Source organism: Pelmatolapia mariae, linkage group LG17 (genome assembly GCF_036321145.2).
Source record: "Pelmatolapia mariae isolate MD_Pm_ZW linkage group LG17, Pm_UMD_F_2, whole genome shotgun sequence".
In the NCBI taxonomy this organism is placed as follows: domain Eukaryota; kingdom Metazoa; phylum Chordata; class Actinopteri; order Cichliformes; family Cichlidae; genus Pelmatolapia; species Pelmatolapia mariae.
The window spans coordinates 31,982,938-32,008,179 of record NC_086242.1 but is presented as its reverse complement, the minus strand read 5'-3'; the positions used below and the strand labels follow the sequence as shown (position 1 = coordinate 32,008,179).

At 40.4% G+C, this 25,242-nt stretch overlaps 1 protein-coding gene across 12 annotated transcripts in view; it reads left to right on the top strand.

Moving 5' to 3' along the window:
• LOC134646996 (discs large homolog 1-like protein) overlaps nt 1–25,242 on the top strand; it is a 113,336-nt gene that overhangs the window by 76,000 nt on the left and 12,094 nt on the right. For 11 of the 12 annotated variants that reach the window (XM_063501095.1, XM_063501083.1, XM_063501084.1 and 8 more), the window contains 4 exons: nt 557–713; nt 1,224–1,326; nt 16,327–16,441; nt 23,288–23,470. In XM_063501095.1, the coding sequence (XP_063357165.1) occupies nt 557–713; nt 1,224–1,326; nt 16,327–16,441; nt 23,288–23,470 (558 nt within the window). Of the gene's footprint in view, nt 1–556; nt 714–1,223; nt 1,327–12,012; nt 12,257–16,326; nt 16,442–23,287; nt 23,471–25,242 lie in introns of those variants that run through there. The other variant, XM_063501094.1, reaches the window with a different exon arrangement.

Here is a 25,242-nt window from a genome sequence, read left to right as displayed (position 1 = left end):
TGTGTCTGATTCCGAATACACACAAAAGAACTGTTCTGTTTTTAGAAGAGACATGAACCAAGCTGAAGCGCTCTTGTTGTGAAACTGCGGTCAGTTAATGTTTTTACCCATGCTGATGGTGTGCGTAAAAACTTTTACCAGTGGTCGACTTTAGTTGCTTTTCATGCATTCATCCAGCTGCTTCATCACTCGCTTGTGTTGACTTGGATTCGTTTCTTTTAACGAGAGGTAGAGGCTAGACCGGCTCTCATTGTTCACGCTGTGCCACAAAGTGCGATGCTGACATCTGCTGGTGAAAACAGAAAGTAATCTTTGGGTTAAGCACTGTTTCCTCCTGCTGAGATTAAGCATTTATCACTACAAATGTTTCCACATTCAAAGGAACGTCATACATGCATATAACGAAGTACAGCATTATTTCAAAAATGTGTGTAGTCACTGACTCATCAAATGTATTCATACATTACAAAACTGATTAACTGGTGTCCTAAACAAGGAGAATACCAACATCAGCTGCCGTGATGTGATGTCTTTGTTTGATTTGTGTTTCTGTCAGGGAACCCAGACGGGTGGTGCTGCAGAGGGGATCTACAGGTCTCGGATTTAATATTGTTGGAGGGGAAGATGGAGAAGGGATCTTCATTTCCTTCATTCTTGCTGGAGGTCCAGCTGATCTCTGTGGGGAACTTCGAAAGGGAGACCGCATCCTGTCGGTATGAACTAAGACACCACACATACAGATCCCTGAGAAATACGACACAGCGTTCGTGAATAACTCCTAATTCTGTTTATATTAATATTTCACAACAGATTTGCTTTATAAGGATGTTGTACCTTAAAAAGTAGAGACATTGGAATCAGTTAAAGATGCTTATTTGCAGTAATTGGCATTTGTTAATCTGAAGGTGGAGTTAAGCTTCACATAACTTTTCTTTGTTTTTCGTGCATTACCAGTCAACCGGCGCCCTCCGATGACTGAGTGCATTCTCGTGATGTGGTGTGTGTCCCGTTAAAATGAAATATGGGTTTAATTTTCTTCACACAAGATTCACGCTAGATTTAATCCTCAGACTGTCGGGACACTGACAGTCCCTGTAGAATTACTGTTATTTTGAATTATCGTATGCGAGTTCTATCAAAACAAAACCTGCACTTGTGAGTGTTTTGAATTTGCTCGTGTCAGTGCATATTTAGCTGCTAATTGTGTGTGTCTGTATTCGTAGGTGAATGGGGTGGACCTGTCCAGTGCAACACACGAGCAGGCAGCCGCAGCTCTGAAAAATGCAGGACAGACCGTCACCATAGTAGCCCAGTTCAGACCAGACGGTGAGTGCTGGAGATAGATTCTGCATGTCTATTATTCACATGTTCACTGTAATGTGTGGAATATTTTTCATAAAATATTTGAAAAATACAAATGTTATGTTCTGGCTTGAAGCAGAAGGTGGTACGTCATTTTTTCCAACCTCGATTGTGTGAGACGAGTTAGTTCTTCATCTTGGTTTTGGTAAAGACTGAATGTTTGCTGTGATCACAGCATCAGCATGTTGCTGCTCTCTATAGCTACAATTCTACAACTCTGTGGGAAAACCCAAAAATCTGATTTCAGTATGTGTGGGCAGAATGTATAAAGAAGACAGAGAAACCAAACTTCACTGCCTTTGTAGATGGAAAGTGACATCTTCTCAGCATGTAACAGCAACGGGGTGTTTGTATTCTTTCTAATAAACAATAAAAAAAGTAGTACAGTCTTTTGAATATTTGCATAATATCAATAAGCGATTTCCATATTATGCAAATATTCAAAAGACTGTACTGGAAATTCACTAACTGTGTAACATCTACACTCGTGAAGGCCCTGGCTGATATATTCCCTTCTTTATCCTTTAATCCTAATAGCGCATGTATCATTTAATGTCTGTGTAAGTAGCTGTGCTGTCTGTTCTCATAGAGTCGGTTCTGGTTAGGCATCATAATGATTTCTCCTCTTTATATTAGTTTGAGATATTGGGCATTTCACATAAGTCAGTAATAATGACCACAATTTTGAAATTAGGGACTGAGCCCATGCACTCATCAGGAAAGTCACAGAGCAGAGGTGCTGAGGACCATTTTCCCATAGACTTCTATGAAATTATTTTCTACCTTCGAAATCTACAGCCATTCTTTATATTTTATAATGCTTTGATCAGAACACTACATTGTGACACCCTCATCAAGTATCTGCAATCCGAAGAAAAATATGGATATATATTATAACACTAAAATATATAATAAGATGCCCAACTCTGCCCTTTACTCTAAACAAATCCTACATTTAAATCTAACCTTACTTCTTAATCAAATCTGAACTCTTACGACAGTTTTGATGGTTCATCCTAAAGGGAGAAGCACTCAGAATATCCATTATGCCTGTGTCTAATACACATTTGTCCTCATAAAGTTAGAATTAATACAGACTCTGGCTGAGTTTCCCAACAAGCATCATCCTGAATATTTTTTTACTGGAAGTGACTTAGAAGGCCGTAACCTTGGAAACCAGGTTATAAATGCTGATAGGCTAATGGGATGCTGCCGTACCGGGAGACCTGAGGATAGCAGACACTATTTCACAGAGCCGAAACAATATCAGGAGAATCAGTAATCTGTCTGCTGGGAGAGAGTGTGCGCGTTTGATTTTGGTATCAGTCAGAGAGCTTGTTCATAAATGTGTTATTAAGGGCATGAGCAGTGTATTACACACCGGATTAGAAGACCTTTACAGAGTCTGCTGTGAGTATGTATGTTTTCCACATGAACAAGTTGTAGCCTATTGATAAATGATTTAATATATTTGATAGAGTCAAACAGAAATCCTGCCTACCTGGCCCTGTGTGAAAAGATAATTCTCCCCTAAACCTGTGTTTGTGCCACCCTTGGTAGAAAGTACTGCAATCAAGCATTTGTGATCACTGGCAGTGAGTCTTTTGTATCACTGTGCACTTGTGAGGAATTTTGCCTCAAATTCGTTGCAGATTTGTTTTAACTCAGTGACATTGGAGGGTTTTTTCAAGCATGTTTAAGGTCATACTAAAGCATCTCAATCTGGTTTTAGTTCAGACTTTTTTTGATGATGATTAAGCCTTTATTTGTCGCTGCAATGATACACGTACATGTTACCTGCAGTGAAATTGGCTCCCTTCCAACCATACATACATTGCACAAACATCACATTGGGAAGACAGGTTAGAAGAGGTAGCATGGTAAGAAAAACAATGAAATACACAATACATGAGGGGAGGAAGAACTCCACCCAGACTCTACCCAGAGCTCCTAAGAGAAGAGCAGTTTGAGAACAGAAAAAAATCATCAACATGTTTTTCAGCTTTCCAAAAAAAAGTGGTTAATCACAATTAATTCATGATTTAAGAAGAAGGGCCAATTACTTTTTCTCAGAGGACCAGGTAGGTTTTGATAGCATTTTCCCCCTTAATAAAAAATATTCAAAACTGCATTTTTTAAATTACGTTGGTTATCTTTGTATGGTATTAAGTTAGCATTATGTTTGATGATCTAAAACATACAAGTGTGGCAAATTTGCAAAAAACTAAAAAATAGGGAAGAGGGCAAATATCTTTTCACAACACTGTATATGTAACAACTCTATAGAAGCCTGCAAAGGAAAAAGTGATTGCAAAATATGTAAGTTGACTCAGTAGTATTAAGATTTGATATCGTCAGGTCAGTACCAGGCATTGTGCTAGAGTTCAGGGAGCACATGAGAGGGAGGTCACACTTCTGAGTGGGCAAATGTAGTCATTAGTCAACATATAAACTGTTGGGAGTACAGTGTATGTCTTTTTTTATGTGATGACCTTGATATGAAAAGGGACTGAATCCATTAACAAGACAACAGACAAATATCAGCAAGCACAATAGAGATTTGGGCAGAATTTGGGCGAGAACATATGAGTTTGAGCCAGAATATCACCTTGAAATGTTGCATAGTAATTAGGATTTAAATGACTTTATAGCCCAGATATTCCATCAAACAGTCTGCTGGCCAAGCTGATATTAGTCTAAACATAGTCTAACAGGGCAGCCACACATTAAGACTGGGAAGGCACTGTCGGAAGGTAATGAAGTTCTGCAGCAGCTGCAGTATGCAAATATCTTGGAAGCTTATGAAGGCCGTGCAAGGATATAATCCATACATCATTCTGAAAACTGTGATGTATGGATTATGAATTCTCAAAGGTCGTACAAGCATGATAAATGGATTATGAATTCTAATTTCAAGAGGTTAATTGAAGGTCCTAAATGAAGTTTCGTTTAAGGTGCACAGACTTGTTACTGGACAAAGAAAGGCTCAGACGGCACAAGCTTGTTTGTAACCAAAGTTGAAAAATGCAAATCCGTCTCATAGCTCACACACTGTAGATTAGTTAGAGCTGTGGCATGGTGGGCAAAAAAGAAGGAGATTGCTTTGCTGATTCCTTAACAAGCAAATATGTACAACCTGTTCTTGGAGGTATTCTTATTAGTCAGTGACAGATTTTCCTGTCAAATCAAAATGCCTCTTAGATTTTCAATATAAGCTCTTTGCAGTAACTCATATAAATCACATAATCTGATCAGTTAACCATGCCGTTTGCCACTGATGACTGGGAAGATAGCCAGCTGTTGTAAAATCCAAATCAGGTCCTAAAAACTTTAGTTTTGGTTTAAAGTTTAACCACTTTATTAACACAACTTTTAGCAAGCAGTCAGTCTGTGAAGTTATTATGTGGATATCACATAGTTTTTATTGAAGATATCTAAAAATAAACTCAAAGGTAGTATGTTTTCAATGCTCTGGCATTAATATACTAGTGGAAGTGAATGTGTAGTGGTGCTGATAATGCTGTGTTTGTTTCTGACACTTCATTTATTTCTCACTGGAAATAACCAGTGGGAACATCGGAGCATATCCTCTTGGTTGTTTACATCTTGTATGGGGTATTAAGTGGGATCAGCACCATGGATAGTGCCCAAAGAGCTCATAAGGTTTTAAAGGAGTAGTCTGCCTGCTTCCATTTACCTCCTATTGATCTGTAGTATATGATTAGTGTGTTCCCACTACTTCTACAACAACTAACTTTACCCAAGTGTTAGCTTTCAAAGCTTAACTGCTTGTCATAAAATTCTTAAGTAACTGCTACAAAACTTCAGGGATAAATTAAATAACATTTGGCTTTGTGGATTATAAATCTACAAACATTGCAGTGAGTCTCCCTTTGATTTCCTAGAAGGACATTTCATTTTACTTTAACTAACTGTAAATTGTGATTAAAAGAGTAACTAAGAGCCGTAAAAATGTTGATGACACAGATGTTGAATCAGTTCTAAACTGCAACTCTGCCAAATCGATTAAAATACAAATTAAGTAATACAGATCTTGTGTATCGGGGGTTCAAGCTGGAGGAGGTAGCCAGAACATGAAGGCACTGAAGGTACTGAGGGATCTAAATCTAAGAGAGGAAGAGGCTAAAATAACGGTGAGGAAACTGGAGCAACCGTAACTTTAAATCGATCAGGCTGATTTCCAGTCATCTTTGGCATGTTTGCTAATATCCTGCTGATACACAACTAACCAGTGATCAGTATGGTTCAAAAGTATTTTGGCTTATATTCAACCAGCTCTGCCTTGGCATTTGGTCTCTCATTAGATAACATTATCATCAGTTAACCAGGCTTACATGCTGCTCTGTATCTTAATCTAAAACAATCAGTAGAAGAACACCATTGTGTCTCTGTGTCGTGACTCTCCTATACACCTCATTAGTGACTCTCGACTGAAATTTTATATCAAACCTTCTGTCCATGCTGGGCTTTGGTCAGCAGTGTGTGTGTGTGTCCATCTGAGGTCCGTGTTAGTCCCATTCCTGTGGTGATGGCCAGCAGTGCTTCGTCTGTTTCACAAACACTCTTCCTGCCAATGGGAGAAGAACTCATAACGACCTCCACCAGGAGAGGAAGAGAGTGTCTGTGTGCAGGTCTCCTTCTGTTATTTATATTAAATATGTTGGGCACTGTAGCCAAACGCAGCACAGCGATACCCCAAACTGAACTGCTCTATGTGTGTGTGTGTGTGTGTGTGTGTGTGTGTGCGTGTGTGTGTGCGTGTGTGTGTGTGTGTGTGTGTGTGTGTGAGAGAGAGAGAGATTTGGTTCAAGCTGATGCAGCAGATATGGATCTGTGTTTATTTGAAGTACAGCAGATGGAGCGTGTTTGTCTGAAAAGTCTTCCTGCTGCATTAATATTGTTGGCATCTGTCATGTTGTTTTAGGGTATTTGAAGTCATTTCATATGTACACTCACTGCCAGGTGAGACTGTAGAACCAGCTGATGTCTCCAGTAACTTCATAACGATGATGATTGCAATAATGATTTTGTAAGATCTCATTTCAGAGTAAACTTGATGTGCTTTGTGTGGCGTTTGCAGGAGATAATAGGAACATAAGATTTACAGTTGTGTGTGTTATTATGCACTCAGTGTTTGTAATTAATGGCACCAGTAACAAGGTATGAGTGGAGAAAATTGATTCTGTTCTCAAACTGTTGTAAGTCATTGTAAAAATCTTCTATCATCTTTTGAGAAAAATGGAAACAAGATTATGTTGCACACACTCACTGCGTACTCACAGTTAGACAGTGGGATGAATTGTACACTCTCCTATCTATGATATTGTTTGTTCCCATTATTTTTATTTTATATATAAGATCACTTTGTAGTGATCTGAAAGCCTACATTACCCATATGGCAACTTGACTGTGGACAGGTGATATAAGTAGCAGCGATCAGGCTACAGAGGAATTATTTTCACTTCTGCAATCTCCATGCAACCATTTATCACCCCTTTACTAAAGTGAAGTCATCCTAATGACTTTGTATCCAATGTTCTTGTCAATGAGTACACAAAGCCTACAATTTATCAGTTGTAAACATTTTTACATTTTTTTTAATATTTTTGAATATAGAAATTTGATCAAACTTAACAATGCAACTATGTATAAAGCTAGTATTTCCTTTACAATTTTGCATTTGTAGTACAGTCCCAATCAAAAATGGCAAAAAATAATATTTTGCATGATTGGATCTTAACAAGGTAACATGCAACAAGAAGAAATGGGAGTAGGACAAAACATTTTTTGAGCATGTAATTTATTTAAAACAATACTTAAACTGAAACAGGCTGTTTTACAGCTGATCGAAATTTAGGACCACATGCCTTTAAAGGCCAAATGTGTGCAAAAATCTAGATTCATTGCAAAAATGTAGATTCACACTGTTATGATGTTCTGCATAAGCAGGGTCTCTCGCAGCCTGCCATCGCTGCTGAGGTGGGACGCAGTAAGACAGTCATTTGGAATTTCTTAAGTGATCCTGAGGGTTATGGAAGAAAAACGTCAAGTGTAAGAGACAAAAAACTTCACCAGCACTGAGCCAGAGCCTGAGTCTGTCAAGACACGGGATAATCCTCGACCCAAATTAAGGCCGTTACTGGTCCTGACTGCAGCCCCATAACCATCAGACGGCATCTTAGACTGAGGGGTTTCAAAAACTAAAAACGTCTTCAAAGGCCTCGTCTACTTGAACACCGCAGAACCGACCGTTTGGACTTTGCAAGAGAGCACCAAACATGGGACATTGAAAGGTGGAAGAAAGTTTTATTCTCTGATGAGAGAAAATGTAGCCTTGATGGTCCTGATGTTTACTGGCATGACAATCAGATCCCGCCGGAGATGTTTTCTACATGCCACAGTGGAGGGGGCGCCATAATGGTCAGGGGTGCTTCTTCCTTCAGTGGAACAATGAAGCTTCAGGAGATGCAGGGGCATCAAACGGCCGTTGGCTATGTCCAGATGTTGCAGAGAGCATCCCTCATGACTGAGGGCCCTGATCTGTGTGGTAACGGCTGGGTTTTTCAACAGGACAATGCTACAGTACGCAATGCCTGCAGGACAGGGGACTTCTTCCAGGAAAATAACATCACTCTTTTGGACCATTGTGCGTGTTCCCCTGATCTAAATCCAACTGAGAACCTTTGGGGATGGATGGCAAGGGAAGTTTACAAAAATGGACAACAGTTCCAGGCAGTAGATGTCCTTCGTGTGGCCGTCTTAAGCTTTTAGAGAGATGTTCCCACTCACCTCATGGAAACACTTGCATCAAGCATGCTGCAACGAGTTTTTGAAGTGATAAACAGTAACGGTGGAGCTACTCATTACTGAGTTCATGTTTGGAACTTTGATTTCTGTTTTTTAGGGGTTTACTGGTTTTTTGGGAGGTGTGGTCTTAAACTTTCGATCAGCTGTGAAAGAGCCTGTTTCAGTTCAAGCGTTGTTTTCAATAAATTGCATGCTCAAAATAAGGTTTTTTTCTCACTCCCATTTCTTCTTGCTGCATGTTGATGCTCGACTTGGAACCTTATTAAGATCCAACCATGCAAAATATAACTTTTTGCCATTTTCAAGTGGTCTTAAACTTTTGATCGGGACTGCATTCACATAATGGTCATTTGTACTTGTCCTGAAGTTCAGTATTGATTTTTTCATGTTCCTTTCTAACCACAAAAGGCTTTCTGTTACCTATATTCAGCTCTCGGTGTATAGAAAACACAGTGTAACCGCTGTTAGACATTTTCCTTTGTGTTTTCAAGACCTAATTCCACCGTGACTCCTTGAATGTAATCTTTAAACTCAACAACATTTTTGAGTCAGTTGCTTAGTGCTAAAAGATTCAAACCATGATTGTTTGGAGTCGGATTGCCTGTCACCAGGCACCTTGTGCAGCCACCTTGAGATCCAAACTTGTGGCACATTCAACTTCTGAGCAACAACTAGTTGCAATCAGTCACCAAATGTGAAAAGATTCAGTGTAATCACTTGGAAACAACTGATTATTAACCATTACCGAGAAATGTGCAAAGGTTTCACAATGAATTTTCAGTTACATACCATTTCTTTTCCAAAGTTGGCTGTTATTACTGAACCGTAATATGTAATAATCTGAAAAGACCATTGGCTCATGCTCAAAACTATGCTTTAATACATAGCGAAAAAATAAACTGGAAATTTGAGCTGAAGTTCAGCATTGCAGCTGAAGTTTGTATGCAGTACAACTGTTGGTTGCGCTAATTGGAAAAAACCACGATGTTTGGTTAAAACAATGTTGAGTCGCTGTGCTGACCTTCAAGCTTGATCTTCTCTGTGCCATTAAGTTTCCTGATGTGGGACTTCACATGCCTGCAGGTTGACAGCAGTGTTAGTCACTGGGATTACACACGACTGTCAGAGACACACAGTCACACACATAAACACTCACACGTGACCCACACGGAGCCAGTGTCTGTCAGCAGTAATACTGAGGTGATGTACAGAGGATTATCCTCACTTCTGTTAGTGTGCTTATTGCACTTTGCATGCATTTGTGTGTGTCGTGCATAACTTGTTATATAGAAGATTAACAGTAGCTCCATCACGGGGGCTTTCAAATACAGTGCTGCTGGATTTTCTTCTGCTGAACACCCAAAGTGAAGGACGTTTTTTTTTCTAGCTCTGTATATTAGCCCGCTCTTTCCTCTTTTGCTTCCTTTCTTTCCTCTTCCTTTTGTCGCTTTCCTTCCTCTCAACCTGTCACCTCCTCCTGTCTTCCCCAGTGTTACTGATGTCTGTGGTAATGGTCTGACTCTCCACCTACGATGTGTGATTTGGGGGATTTGAGGTGTCACTTGTAACAGGAAGGCAACTGATTTAGGATTTGGAGTGTGTCTCTTCGTCACTTTGAGCCACATTTTTCACTTCCAGCTTTTGACATTTAAACTTAAATCAGTACATCAAGACATTTTTGTCTTAAATTGCTTTAGTTACGTTATTCTTCTATTCCTCTCCTGCAATTTGATCACTTAATCAATACCAATGTAGATTGCTGAGCTATTGTTTTAATTATAGATGAGCCTCTTGCAGCACTGCTATTTTTGGAGCCAGGGCTTATTGTAGACGTATAAAGCAGGCTTATAAAGTGAAGAATTTGGATTGGGGTTTTATTTTGTACGTGTGTGTGTTTTTTGGAAATTCAGCTAATGAACCAAGAAGAGGTCTGTGTCCACTACTGGAGTTGTGGGTGGTTGCAGCCTTTCCCAACTGACACTGGGGTTATCGGTGAGGTAGATCCTGGACAGGTTGTTGGTACATAACAGGGTAACGAAGAGAGACAGACAACTACTAACGTTCACGTCCAAACCCACAGCCAATTTAGACTCACCAAGTTACTGTGGGCACCCGAAGAAACCCATGCAAGCACAGCAAGAACCTGCAAATTATTTACGTCCTTGGACAAATTCAGATTCTGAAGAAATTTAAAAATGAGTGAAAAAGAGTCAAATTGAAGCGGTTCAGTGCAGTTTTCTCGTTATGTGTTTAGTATGTGTTTCCTTCTTTTTTGGGGCATAATTTAATGGTACATTATTTAAATAAATGTTTGCGAGCTAGCAGTCCTCTTCATTGTTTTTGTTGCTATAAGCTTCTCTTCTTTCAATATGTGGAACAGTGCCGAACTGGCAACAAGGAGGTGTATTGTCTGCATGATGCAAGTATGCAATGGTCTGCTGATTAAATTATTTCTCCATAGTGCTGCAAGTGGAAACAAGAAACCCTCGGGAAACATTTAAATGTACAAGAAAAATCCAAACGCTACAGCAATGATGACATAAACAGTGGAAAGAAAACAGCATATATGATCCATGCTTCTTCCCGTGGGACATAAAAACTGAAGGGAAAAGTATGTATATTCATTTAATGAATCAGGATCAACCCTTTGAGAGATATTGTCTTTTTTCTTAGGGGTTCACTCGTGGCAGTTATTTACAATTAGGGCCGTCTCTTTCCTCTGTTAAAGGAAAGGGTGATCTGAAAGGAGAATGTATTGGTGCAATGCACACAATCCTAATGATGTGAAATGCCTATCTCTAGCGGTTTTGTGTTGGATAGCACTAAAGCTGCACAATGCAGGGAAAGGTCTCTGCCAGCTGCTCAATGGAGTAACAATGCTCCTCTAGAGAGAGCAGAGGAGAGGAGAGGAGAGGAGAGGAGAGGAGAGGAGAGGAGAGGAGAGGAGAGGAGAGGAGGGAACACAAGCCATTAGTCTCTGCCATCATCATCTTTCCCCCACTGCCTCTGCCTCCTAGTTTCCTCACCTTCTCCTTACCTTTTATCCAGCTCCACATTATCCCTGTATATTATATACCTGTGTCTGTCTTGTTCTTAATCTGTTAATGCTACACTGCAGTGATGTGTGTTGGCAGTTAAATGCCGATGATATGAAACCCACACGATTTCCGTTTGTCTACAGAAAATTGTAGCACACCCTGTTCACTTTTACATGGGAATATTGTTATAATCTTTAAGATTTCTTAGAAGCCAAACCCCACATGCAAGAAAGAACCATGTAATGGAAAAAAGATAAGTCCCAACTGTAGAAGTGGGGAAAGTGAGACAGATGGAGGCGCAGACAAATCATGCAGCGCAGAAAGAGTTTAATTGCGTATACTTATTAAGACAAATGCTAGTGTCTCATTTTTCTTGTGACTGCTATACAAAATGAAAAGAAAATCCATTTAAGAGCTATGAATTGACCTCTTAGTTAAGCTTCCCAAAAATCAATATTCAGAATGCTTGGTCAAGCTTTACCGTGTGTGTGTGTGTGTGTGTGTGTGGCTTGTAGACTGATTCCCTGGGCCAAAGTAGGGCAGGAGAGCCTGGCATTGACTCAGCTTCCTGCATGAGTGACCTGAGGAAACAGTGTGTGTGTGTGTGTGTGTGTGTGGGTGGGTGTGCTAGCTGCTGTCAAAGAGGGGGAGGAGCAAAATGAACGCACCAGCGAACGGGAGATGGAGCAAGAGTGGAGTGTAGTAGAGACAGAGAGAGAGAAAGAGTTAGCATCTGTTGTTTCTCTGGCAGCTGAGCAGCACTGGACCAATTTTACGCACACATATTTTTTCCCCACTCCACCACACGCTGCTACATACCTACGTAGACACACATTCGCATCTTTCCTCTCCTGCTCTCTCCTGTGCTGCATCCAACGTGGAACGGGCTCCCTCTCTTTCTCTCTATCCTTTTCCTCTCATTCACGTCTCAGGACTCTAAGCTTCAAACCTCGCTCTCCCTGGCTTAGACACTGATCTGAGAGCCCCTGTGACGGTATCACATCGTGGACGGTGTCTGCCAGCAGCCTGTGAGTACAGCAAGAGTGGGAGAAGCGATTTACTTCTTTACATCTCGCCTCTGGTAACAACCTAACAGCTGTTTTTGGGTAACATTGTTGGGGGGAGTTAATGGATAAATCTCTGAGACTCTAACACTGTGTTATCCATCTTGTGGCCACTGATACAGCAGTAACATGTTAGCTTCTGTGTAGATGGCTAGCAAGTTTTAATGCCGATAACTTCTCCCACTTTCAGCACTTCTGTTTTTTACCGTGCTGTGTTGCTTTTGCTCTTTCACTAAACTGGACTTTAAATAATTATCAGGATTTCGGCTCCCACTTTAACTGCACCAGCATTAGCTTGGGTCTGAAAACAAAAGAAGATCAGAGCTGCATCCTTGGCAGCACAGGCTTTGTCTTTGCATTCAAGATCAGGAGTTAATAGAGCCGATATCTTAGCTGCAGCACAGTCTTTGTTCCATAGATCAGAAAGAAGAGGAAAAGCGTATCTCTGTAGCTTTACAGTAGCTCTGTCTTTGTTTATACCTGATTCATAAACTGCTTTCATTCTTTGTTTTACGAACAGATTTTTATTCTGCTGCATTACATCTTTTCTGCTTCTTCTCCCCCTTTGCCTTTTCTCTCCTTTCTGTTCTTCTTTTTCTACCTCCTTCCCTGACTTTTTTCTCTCTCTCTTGCTCTTGATCCTGTGTTGTATAGATTCACTTTGTGTTTACAGTCAGTTGCCGAGGATGTGAAAGTTTTTCGTCTTGCCTGTCAAGCTGAAACTGAGAAAAATACATATGTTAATCCACCAATTCGTGAGGGATTACTGCTGATTTCGGTCTAAATCTGAAAAAGCCAGACTGGGGTTGCCAATGAAAAATATGTAAGATTAAAGGAATAAATTAACACATGTATTTCAGCAAAAGGCTCTTGAGTTTCATCTTTTTATGGAAAGATGGAGGCAGATTGCTATTTTATTTTTTTTTAGATTATTCAAACCTGCCATTTAATGGAGACATCAAATGCAGCAATTCAGTCATCCTCGGAAGGAAATATCCTAATCAGAAACAATATATTAAGGCTCTATTTTCTTTTTTCTTGCTTTTTTATCTGTGGAAAAATCCAAAGCTAATTACAGATCATGTTGCTCGTTTCACTTGGCTTCAAGCTCTTTCAGCGCTGTTTAGTTGTTCGTGTCAGTGTGTCAGTCTAATGAGAGCTTTGTGGGGATATCAGCTCATATCTGGGAAAGAAGAAGCAGGAGACATTGCAGGTTTCGGATCAGCGTGTGTGTGTGTGTGTGTGTGTGTGTGTGTGTGTGTGTGTGTGTGTGTGTTCATGACCGTGTGTACCTAGAGAATGATTGAATTACTCAGGGTTAATTAGATTCTGTAGTCCACAGCAATGGTTCAGATACACACATACGCACACTCACACACAGGGACATCCTTCAGAGGGGCTTTTTCAGGCTTATTGCCTGCGGCGTTGTCATCCGTGTATTAGTTGAGATATTTTCTGGGAAGCTGTGTGGTGCTAAGCAGAGTAGAAGACAGTCAGGAAGGATTTATTACACATTTCTGCTGCTTGTTCAGCCACTCCGGATCAAAATACTGCCGTTTGCGGCAGCTTGCTAAAGGTTAAAACTATGTACTTTATTGCTAGAGGAAGTGTGTCCAGATACTGTTGAAGCCATCATTGCACATCAGCTGAAATACTTGTGTTTCCACTTTGTGTGTACCGCAAAATACTTTACCTTATAAGTAAAGAGGCTGAATGACATTTTAATGGCCACTGAAATATCGGGTGAGACGGTAAAGTGTTTTTGCTGCATCTAGCAGAAGGACACTAAAGCACGAGGCAGCTGTGCTGAGTGTTTGAGCAAATCAGTGCACTTTGCATTGATTGGCCGATCGGTCGGCCTCACGCAATTTACTTCATGCCATTCAAGGGAGATGAGTATACAATTGTTCCCAGCAATTAAACTGAAAATGCTGTTTGGAAATTCAGCAATGTATTCATGGGTCCGCACAGGTTTACTAAGAAAAACTGCATGCTGTGTAATTGCATTTGCAACTGTGGTGCTGAATGGCGAGGATGTGAGTGCAAACAACTCAGCCGTTTTCCCATCCAATACGTCAATGTCATTTTACTTTGGGCTCCAACGTTGCGTGCCTCTTGCAGATCTGTAACATTTCAGCCAAGGAGTAAATAAAAAGTTAATAACTCCATGAAAACGCTGCACCAGTGATGCTGTGTCACACCACTGCTGAGCGGCCGGAACGTCACTATGTGAAATCGTTGTGCATGTATAATGGAGCTCCTCAGTGCAGACTCACCCATTTTCCACCTACGTCTAGCCCTAATATGTCCCACTGCTCTCTGTGTCAGCACTGGGCTGAGTCACATGAGCTTATGGTATCATTCCAGTATTTCTCCCAAAGAAACTCACTTTAAAACATTTTTTTGGTCAAACTTTACATGAATAATAAGCTGAAGAATGTATTTAGTTCTTTTTATGCAAGGAAAAAAAAGGACAGAATGAGTGTGAAGTGCTGCCCATGTCCCAGAGTGGTTCATGCGGGTCTAGGGCTGTTTTCCCAGTTTGAGAAACAATTAACCAGTCTGGGTTTAGGGGGCATTATTAAGATTGAGAATTTCAATTTAGTTAGTCTGCTACCTAGAAACATTTGGAAAAGCTGAGTATGATATAGCAAATTAAAAACAATGTCTCGCCACTTGCCAGCCATCTGAAGTTCTCCCGACACATATTTTAACAGTTATTTCGGAGTGTTATCTTTAATTTCAGTGGTCACTGGGGGTACATGAGCTTGCCCATCACAAATGATAAAAACTGCGTAAAAAGTTTGCTGACTTTGCTCCAAATTGAGAGCCGTATCTCTCTCTCTCTTTTAATGTTTCCGTTGGCACTCTCAGCTTAGGGGGTAGAGCAGGTGATCTAATATTCAGATGGTCGTTCGATCGCTCGCTGCTATGTATGTGTAACATGTGTGAAAGTGATGTATGTCATCACTTTCACACTCACACTCAGATAGCAGCATCCTATCTGAATTCTGAATATATTTGTGGCAAGTTATTAATCTTGGCCTGACAGATCCAGTGGCCTTTGTCCTTTACCTGGACAAGAGACTCTTTTCTTTCTTTCTTCCTTAACATTAAGTTTATTAGAAGTCTTTTTTACCAGTTCAGTCTCTGTCTCTCTTATGGAATATAACATGCATCTTATTTTTTCATCCGAGCATCTTTTCAGAAAGGTCTGGCTTCCACCTCAGATTCTGTTGCTTCGCTTTCTTCAGTCTCTCTTGTAAAACATCTCTAGGCAAGCATATTTCCTTACGTGGAAAAATCAGGGGCCGTGGCGTTGTCCTGATTAAAAAAGAAGCGTGAAAAGTGCACGTGCACTATTTGATTTCAATTATTTTGCTTCCTTAACATCCACTAAGTGGTAAGAACAATAATGTGCATGTGTCATGAATCCAACTGTAAGTTTGCAAGTGCACTTATTTCTTTGTATATGTGGCCCTTTAAAAGGATTCAGTTGTTTTCAGTTGCACTGTATGGCACGTTTATCTCTGCGGTTTAGGTCTGAGTCATTTTGCATCTACGTGGAGTTTAAAGCACACTGTGCATGCACGACTGTAAATGTATGTGTTGATGACGATATTAACATGGATCGGGTCTGATGTAACAGGAGTTAACATTCACATCAAACAGACTGTTAGATTATGGCTGTAGAGAATCCGTTGATAACTCAGAGTGTGCGTGTGCTTGTCTGGGAGAGCAGTGTGTTTGCAGCTGAGTGGGGTAACTCAGCACAGAGGGAATCCTTTCTGATCTTGAACGCGGGGAAAAAAAACCAAACCCTACTTTCTGTAGTTGTCGTCACAACTCAACTACTTGCTGCCGCCATTTGTAAAAATGTGTTTTTCCCTGTCTGTTCTCGCTCTGTTCTTTTCTTTGATGAAAAACATAAACCATATTTTGTTTAAATAAATTAATGAAAATTAATTAAATTAAAAAGTTAAGGTTTGTGATCTCAAGCCCAATGTGTCTACTGTGTGTCTCTTTGTGTATAGAGTACAGTCGTTTCGAGGCAAAGATCCATGACCTGAGGGAACAGATGATGACCAGCAGTGTCAGCTCCAGCTCCACGTCTCTCCGCTCCACACAGAAGCGCACACTTTACGTCAGGTACAACACAACACACGCGCACACACACACAGGGCAGACAGAGGTGACTGATTATCCAGTGTTCATCAATGTGGCACAATCATTCGAAGACCTTATCTCAGCTGTCTACTGTGTGAGGTTATCACATCTGAAATCACAATTAGATGTGTGTGTGGCACAGAGTCACACTCACACATCCACCAGCCTGCCACCTCTGTGAGCGTCCTTCTGTCCTCGTGTCATTCTTGTCCTTGCCCGCCCGATTCCTGGGTTCCGTCTTTAGAGCCCAGAAGCAGTTTCAGCCGCAAACCAACTCCACTTTTTGATGTCCTTTCTTCACAAGAATCACAGTCTTTGAAATATTGATTAAAACGCTGGGTCGCTGGGTCCACATAAGTCACATTGGAGCTCTTGGAAGATCAATCACATGGAAAGCAAAGACAGGAAAAGCAGCTCTAATGGCAACACTAAATGAGGCTTTAGGAAGACAAGCATTTTCTTTTAGGTTACTTCAGTTAAGCTAAAACAGAAAAAGCACCAGAGAATGTGGTCAAAGAACAAATCTGTGGGTATCTATTTGACTTTTGGATTAAAAAAGCGATGCTTTCTCTAATCATGGCAAGAGATGTCAAAGAAAGAGAAGGCACAATCAATCTTTGTGCATTTCAGTAGGCTGTGCCACTGGCTGATTAAAGACCAAGCGTAACATTATAATGAACATCTTCCAGCTGAAATGTCATTGAATATTGCTCTCTCCTGTATATTTGTCACAGTGTCACTTAGAACAATTCAAGCTTTCAATATTAAAGAGTTTGATCTCAGGATCAGGAAGAAGAACCTTTTAACTGGCACAAAAAAGCAGAACTGTTAAAAAGGTTGGATGGTTTTCATGTTTATAAATGTTTTTCCATGTCTTTCTTAATCTACTAACTCACGTCTGTCAAATTTTACAATTTTTTGATACAAACAGTAAAATATCCTGCACCTCTGTATTTTTCATGTATTTTTTAGCTCAAAATTGAGTGTATTCTAGACGAAAGGAATATCTGACTTGAGCTGTGTGCAAGTGACCTGAAAGGAAAGAGTGGGTGCAGCTGGGATGAATGTCACCTTCAATAATGCACTCTCTCTCCAACGAACACGCACATTCTGATCAGACGGAGAGAAAGAGCGTTGCGTCAGAGTCTAAACTTGGAGCTACAGGCCAAAGGTCGCAGTCAGCTATCGGGGAGCTGTAGACCAATAAATCAAAAAGATTTATCCCACTGACTGATCGTCTGCTTTATCTGACTGAGAAACAGGCTGATTGATCCCCTTTCTATTTAATTATAAAACCCTTTAAGATTACTTTTCTCGGTTTTTATTTCATAAAAAATTGATTCCTTACAGCAAGATGCTAGAGGACTCTTGGTGCTTCTGCCTCAAATCCCCCCTCATTAAAACAAATCCTCATACTGAACTATATATCCAGTGGCTCATTATCAGGAAACATGGCATTGCAGCTGTTTGACATCATGTTTGTTAAATTTTTAAGTAGTTAGCCACAGGCATGATTATCATTAGCATAAATTAAGCGTGCCCCCATCCACTGTTTTCATTTGGCTCAGGCTAAAAGTAAGGAGAAATGTCCACTGCTCACTTGATTAAATGATTAGAAGCCTGCATTAGAATGTCTTCTACCAGAGTGCACCTAAATTAAATTCTGCTGTGGAGATAAACTTTTAACTATGTATGAGGGGAATGGCCACCATCCATTTAGAGGGCTCTTTCTCAACAAAGTTAACACGAATGAAACTGAGAGTCTGCTGCATGTTGCTGCTTTAACGAGGCAATACATCGGCCAAGCAGTGCTTTCTTCTTAACATTTCCTAATTATCCTTGAACCCAAAGTACAGATAAGGCTGATGTCATTAATCACGAGTCTGCAAGAGTTTAGTTCTAACCTGATAATAGTGTCGTAAGAAATGACATCACAGTTCATCGTGACATGTGAATGACACAAATAAAACTTTCACTGTACAAAACACCAAAGTTACAGACATTATATGCATGTTTCCATAATAATTATCATAATACATATTTTAGGCCACCACCTCGTCAGTGTTAACGATAATTTCCTCCAACTTGTTTCAAAATCAGGATCTTTCACGGCTGCAGACAGTAATGTAATAACCCCTCCAACAGCCCACGTGAAGCATAAATCACTGTCGTGCAAGAACTTCCTATATCTGGAGACTGCCCAGAAGTGACCAATCAAATTGCACTGTGAGACTGGCAGCTGATTGGTCGAGCTGAGTATGTCGGTGCATGACAGATGGCTTTGTGTGTGCGTGTGGGGTACTCTGGGCTGCTGCCGTGTGTACTTGTGTGTGTATACAGGATCTGTGTGTGCATAAATGTTGTGTGTAAAAGACAGGCTAACCTTTCGTCAGAGGAAATGTCACTGAAACAAAGTGACATACTGTATGTGCAGCTGTGCCTTGCATGAAAGGTGAGCATGTGTCCTCTCCTCCATTCTTCTTCTTTCCTGCCTCATTTTACATTCACACCATTATGGTCTATTTTAAACACAGCCTATGGTTCAGTAGCATTGTAATTGTATATCTCACTGTGGAAAGGCTCAGGGGTTGCTGCAGTAAAAAGATGATGTCCTGTTTTCATTGAAGGTATAGAGTTTATTTTAAATGTCTGAATCCTTCGTTGTCTTTTTTATTGTTTTATTTTTGTATATCAGAAAGATTCTCAGTCAGTTGTCACCTGTCGGTGTCCATATACTATATCATTTTATTCTTGCTTTGGTCTGAATGTGTGCACTGAAAAATCAGAGCTGTGTCTGCTGAACTGAGTCCTGTTGCAAGCATTTTAAAATGCTGCAGCAAGTCCTGAAACCGAGTGTTATAGTTTCAAAGTTTAGTTTATTTTATGGCTTTTTTCAACCTAATATAGTGACATTTAATGTTAGAATTCATTTTCTGCTGAAGGCTGTGGGAAGGGTAGTTGTATGGTTGTATATGTTACAAAGCCCTAAGGCAAATTTTGTATTTTAGGCTGTACAAATGTTGCATTAATGTACGCTCAGGACCAGTTATGCAAATAGTTTTTACTACCACCCCAGTAACTCCGGTGCCCAGATGTTCATATATTTTAAAGTGAATCTCAACATAAAATCTGATTTTTTTGTGTGAAAATGGAGAAAATCAAAAGTATTTCTGATAATCTGAGAGATCTGTGAGTATCATTTTAACATTCAATTCAGTTTTATTTATATAGCTCCAGATCACAGTGAGAGTTGCCTCAAGGAGCTCTGTATTGTAACGCGTAGACAATAATATGAGAGAAAAACAGGAACAATCAGAGGATCATCTATGAGCAAACACTTGGCCACAGTGGGAAGGTAAAACTCCCTTTTAACAGAGGAAACCTCCATCATAAGCAGGCTCAGGGAGGGACGGGTATTTGCCACGAGCTGTTGGGGGAGAGGGGAGGAAGACAAATACACTGTGGAAGAGAACCACAGGTTAATAATAACTCATGATTAAATGCGGAGAATAAACACATGCACAGTGAAAATAGGTGAGTGAAGAAGAAACACTCAGGGAGGGTTCAGGCTCACCTGATCTAGCCCTATGCTTTATCAGAAAGTAAAGTCTAATCTTAAAAGTAAAGATGACGTACCTTTTCTTTTGGTGTTTAAAAGAAGAGGGGCCTGAAAGCTGAAGGCTCGGCCCCCTAGTCGACTTTAAAATATCTTAGGAACTACAAATAAGCCAGCACCCTGACAGAAAAGTGTTTTATTTTAGTGATATGGCACTAAGAGGTCTTTAAGGTAAGATGGGGCCTGATTATTCAAGACCTGTATGTGAGGAGGTCTTGAATAATTTAACTGGGAACCAATGAAGAGAAGCTAATATGTTAGAAATATACTCTTTTTGACCCACTCCCTTGGTGGTCTGGGGTGGCTTGGACCTGTGGGGAGCTCTGCTGGGTACCAGACGGTTATTGGGTGCCTGGAGCCCTGGGGCCCTGATCTCAGTTCGTACTGGGGTGTTTGGCCTCTGGCAGGGTCAGCTGCCCATCGCCTCTGGTCTTCTGGGACTCCCGCAGATATCACCAAGATCTGTGGCCTTAGGTCTTCCGTAGTCTTCGGGGACTGCGGAAGATTCGGTTCTGCTGGATCCATCTCTGTCTGCCTCCAGCTCCTGGGGGGAGTTGCTGCAGCTTTCCAACCTCATTTTCAAGTGCATTTCATGACAAAGACACATACGCACTCACAATCGACACTCTCTCTTTCTCTCTCACACTCGTACTCACACACACACACACACACACATAGACACACACACCCCACAAGAAGATTGTTGATTTATGTACCTGTGCATTTTCGAATGTTTGTGCTGCAGGTGTTGTATGTTTGTTTTTCTTACAGATGCGGCAGTTGGCGATGCATTATGCATTTCTATTTGTATTACGCCTTCCGCTACACACCCACCCCTTTTTTTCTCTCCTGACTCTCCTGCCTTAGACATTGTCATACTATATTCCACAAATAATGTAAAACTTGAAATGACACATATAGAAATGAAGAAATAAACAGATAAACTCTGAAAAAAGGGGATTGTTTAAAAAAAACAAAACGACAATATGCTCTCGTTCTACTTCCTCATCATCAACATACAGTGCATGCCTGTTAGGGAACATGAGTGAGGTTGTTACATGTGCTGCTGTAATGTCAGTTAGACGGTAAGCTGTTCTCTCTTAGCTTTGTACTGCAGAATGTTAATGTCTTTTATCACAAGCGTGCAGTTAATGTTGTGTGATGTTGTGTACCGCTAATCTACATGTGAATGGGGGTTTACTTTAATTTGGCTGTTTCACCTTAGACAGCAGTGTCACACAGTGGTTTTCACCTCTGGAAATAAAGTGCACATGTGCAGTAATTCTATATGAGTATTCATTGGAAAGTTAAACTGCAGTGCTGTTTGGACAAAAGGCTGCTGGCTATGCAAAATTTCTAACACAATGGGTGTGTGTTTCTTCTACAGACTGGTTACAGTAATTCATGTGTGCTTCCCCACTGGACAAATTCCTCAGAGGAATTCAAATGAATGTAATACTGAGAACAGGTCATTGATTTTAGGGGCACAGGCACACAATTTAGGCAATAATCGGATTGCTGTACAAAAAAAGCATTTACATGCTATGTAATGTTGAAAATGTCCACAGGTTAACACACACACTGTGCTATAATTGCAGTCTGTTAGGTGGCTACACACTGCTACACGCTGCAGTAATTAAATGTGTGTCCCTTCCCTCAAGTAATTAGATTTCAAAGGTTCTCATGTACGAATAAACTGAGTGTAATTGAGAACCTGTAACTGATTTAACAGAATTATATTTACATAGCTGCGACTTTAATAAATCTACACACCATCCATCATTGTAACTTATTGGCTGCAAAATTAGGCGGGATGTGGGTTTTTTTTTTTTTTGTATGTTATATTTTCTGCTTATAGTTGCAGAAAATATCCACTAATTTTAAAAAAGTACTTTATGTTTACAGCTTGTGATGTTCATGTACCTTGTGATGCCATTTAGAATACCTGACTTTCCATTGACTTTACGGGAACATATCTAAATATCTCACTGTACAATAGCTCCCATTACAGCAGATCTATAGGCTGCATGTGGTCTTCTAAAATAATTTTTTAAACACTTTTGTTGAGTTTCTTCTGATTTTTCCTACAAAGATCAAAATGAGTTCACGCTTATCATAAATATAATAGTCAGTGGTCAGTTTCTGTACTTCCATAACCTATCATGACCATAGCTATACTTTTAACAATACGACTGCTTGTAAAATAGTTTATACAGAGGTTTATATAATTGTACGTCTATAATAAGTGGTTGTCTTGCAGTAAATATCAAGTATCACAGCATCGTGCTACCATCATTGTCACAGGCAACATATTGTGTTTGATTACTGTACACAGTTTAAACCGTCTTTAGGTTTAATCTAATCTAATTATCGCTGTCACCAACAGAGCAGCTTAACTAAAGCTTTTGTGCCGTTACAGCTAATCAGCGTCACCCTGAACACTTTAGTGAACTCACCTGCAATCCTTCTGCCCTGCTCGGAGTCCTGGTAGACAGCGCCTGTTAACTTATATTACAGTAATACTAATGCAGGCTGTCAGTTTTTAGCCTCCACCTAAAATTAAAGCGCTCAAGTCTTTTCTTTTATCATCTTGATGTATCGTTAAAAAAGCACGAAGTGCTGTGTTTTTGTACTAATGTCAGGCTCTCTGTTGGCCTGTCTGTGTCTACCTCTCTGTCTAATTTTCTTCTGTTTCTCCTTCTCTGTCTCTGTTCTGTTTTATTGATGAAGGCAGTAGGGACTTTAGGGGATGTTGGTTATTTCAGCTCTACTTCCTTTCCTCTCACACACACACACACACACACACAAACACACACGCATACACGCTGGCCTACTTTCCCAGGTCTTTTCCCTCTGGATGGGTTTGCATCTCTGTGGTCACAGAGACAGACTACTACACACACATACACACTGACACTCACACAGACAGATGTGCACAACTTCAGACACATACGTGGTGCCATGTGCTCCAAGACAAGGTCATAAATGAGTAATTTTTAAAAAATTGTTGTGTGGAAAAACAGTTCTCAGCTGTTTTTCATCTTGTATTTATTGCAGCACGTCTTTCTATCTGTTTGGAAAAAATAATCTAGTTTCAAACTTCAAAATGAAATGTATATGTCATCAACTAACCTGTCCTCCAGCAGAATGGCTTATCACGCTGAAGCTGAGCGTGTAACTGCATGCGTCATTTGTTTTCTGTCCCCCTGCAGGGCCTTGTTTGACTATGATGGAAGTGCTTCGGATCTGAGCGCGCCCAATCAGGCCCTGCCCTTTCATTTTGGGGATATCCTCCACGTGAGCAGTGCCAGCGAAGAGGAGTGGTGGCCCGCCCGTCACCTCAGCCCCCCGCCCCCAAACTGCCCAGAAGTCGGGGTCATCCCCAGCCGCCGGAGGTCAGCGTTCAAAGGGTTTCAGATGGGAGTGGGTGGATGGTTTTATTGATTTTTGTTTTATTAACTAAAGTAGAAGCGTTAAAGTCGAGTCCGCCCATTCCCTGCTCACATAACAAACACCCGTCTCACCACAGCATAAATCAATCCGTTAATTGTCTAAAAGCCTTGTGGCTGCTACCTGTGTACATGCAGTATTTCACTAGCCCTATCTCCACTACAATATCCACAAGAGGGAAGTTAATACTGTTGCTCCCCACTGAGTGTGAGGATGATGCAGCTGGGTTAGGTGCCAACCATAAGCATCCAGTTATATAATCAGTTTCCCATGAGTTCAACTCGTCTTTTTTATTTGTCTTTTAAATATGAAGCATTTTGCTTGAAATTAGATGTAAAATAGTGGCAGTATTTATAGTAGGAATGAAAATGATGCCGTCAAATCTACTTTTGAATTGTCGCTATCTCCTAAAGATGTTCACATTTGAATCTTTGTTCAATACAAATATTGAATGATAACTCTTACACTTATATTTTCTTTCTGTTCATCAGTTACAAATCTGAATCTGACTCTTTTCAGAATGCCTTAAAATGAAGTATTATTGACATACAGATTAAATCAAATGAAAATGAAAACACTCCAGACCAGAATGAGCGTCAGTGTGGTCTTCAGTCACTACATTAGGGGAGGCATATTATAAGACGAGTCTGTCCAGGCTTATTGTGATAGGCCACTATACAGCAGACCCTGGAGTCAACCATAAACCTTTACAAAACTAATTAGAAAACTAAGAAGACTAATAATGTTTGTTGTGGCTCAAAATAAAAGAGACAGAGAAAAAATCTACTTAGTTTCAATGTGTCATCCCATTCTGAGTTAATTTGACGGAGAATGATGTGCGCCACATACGAAGCACTGGACCAAACGCAGGATTTCAGCTCCGTGCTGTTTAAAATACAGACAGCTTGGCAGCTGTTTCCTGGGGACAGCATCCGTGGTCGGAGATTCATTTTCAAATTAGCTTCAGTCTTTACACCAGAGTGTCGTTTTTGTGTTGACTCATATCACTGCGAGCATCATCATTTTGAAGAATCTGCTGAATGTAATCCTGTGGTGGAAATATATGCCAACTTTCCTTCCTTCTACCTTCTCCACTTGTGTCACCCTGTGGAGGAGGTGACAGACAGATGTTAGATTTCTGAGGTGCAAGTAGAAGACAATTTAAGACGAGTCGTTTTACCATCCGTGACACAGAGGGAGGCGATGACCAGGGGCAGAGGGATGTGGAAAGTGATGGAGTGTAAGGAAGGGAAGTGAAGGAGTGTTAGAGAGGAAAGAAGGGATTCAAGGTGGCAAGGAAGAGTAGGAGTGAGTGAAATGAGCGGATTGTCACATATGGGTTTGACAGAGAGGTATTAATAGACTGAGGTGTTAGAGCAGAGGCTTGAGCATTAGGGCTACGTAGATAACTGTGTTATAGTTTAAAAAAAACAGCCTAGAAACAGAAGTAATAGAAATTCATATATTACAGGCTGTAGTTTGAAAATTGTTAAAGCTGTTAGAATATGTCTGCCAGAGGTTTAGATATTACCAATTATCTGACTGCAGGATATTAAAAATGATAAGCTGGATTATGCGCTATTAGCATCAGTGTTATGATGAAAGGTAATTATTAAAGTTCAGTCAGTCTTTTAATATAAGCTGTGTTCGGCCTCTGATATAACTGTATTTCCTGGCTTATCCCCAATCATCCCTCCTGCTGCTCTCTTCTCTTCTT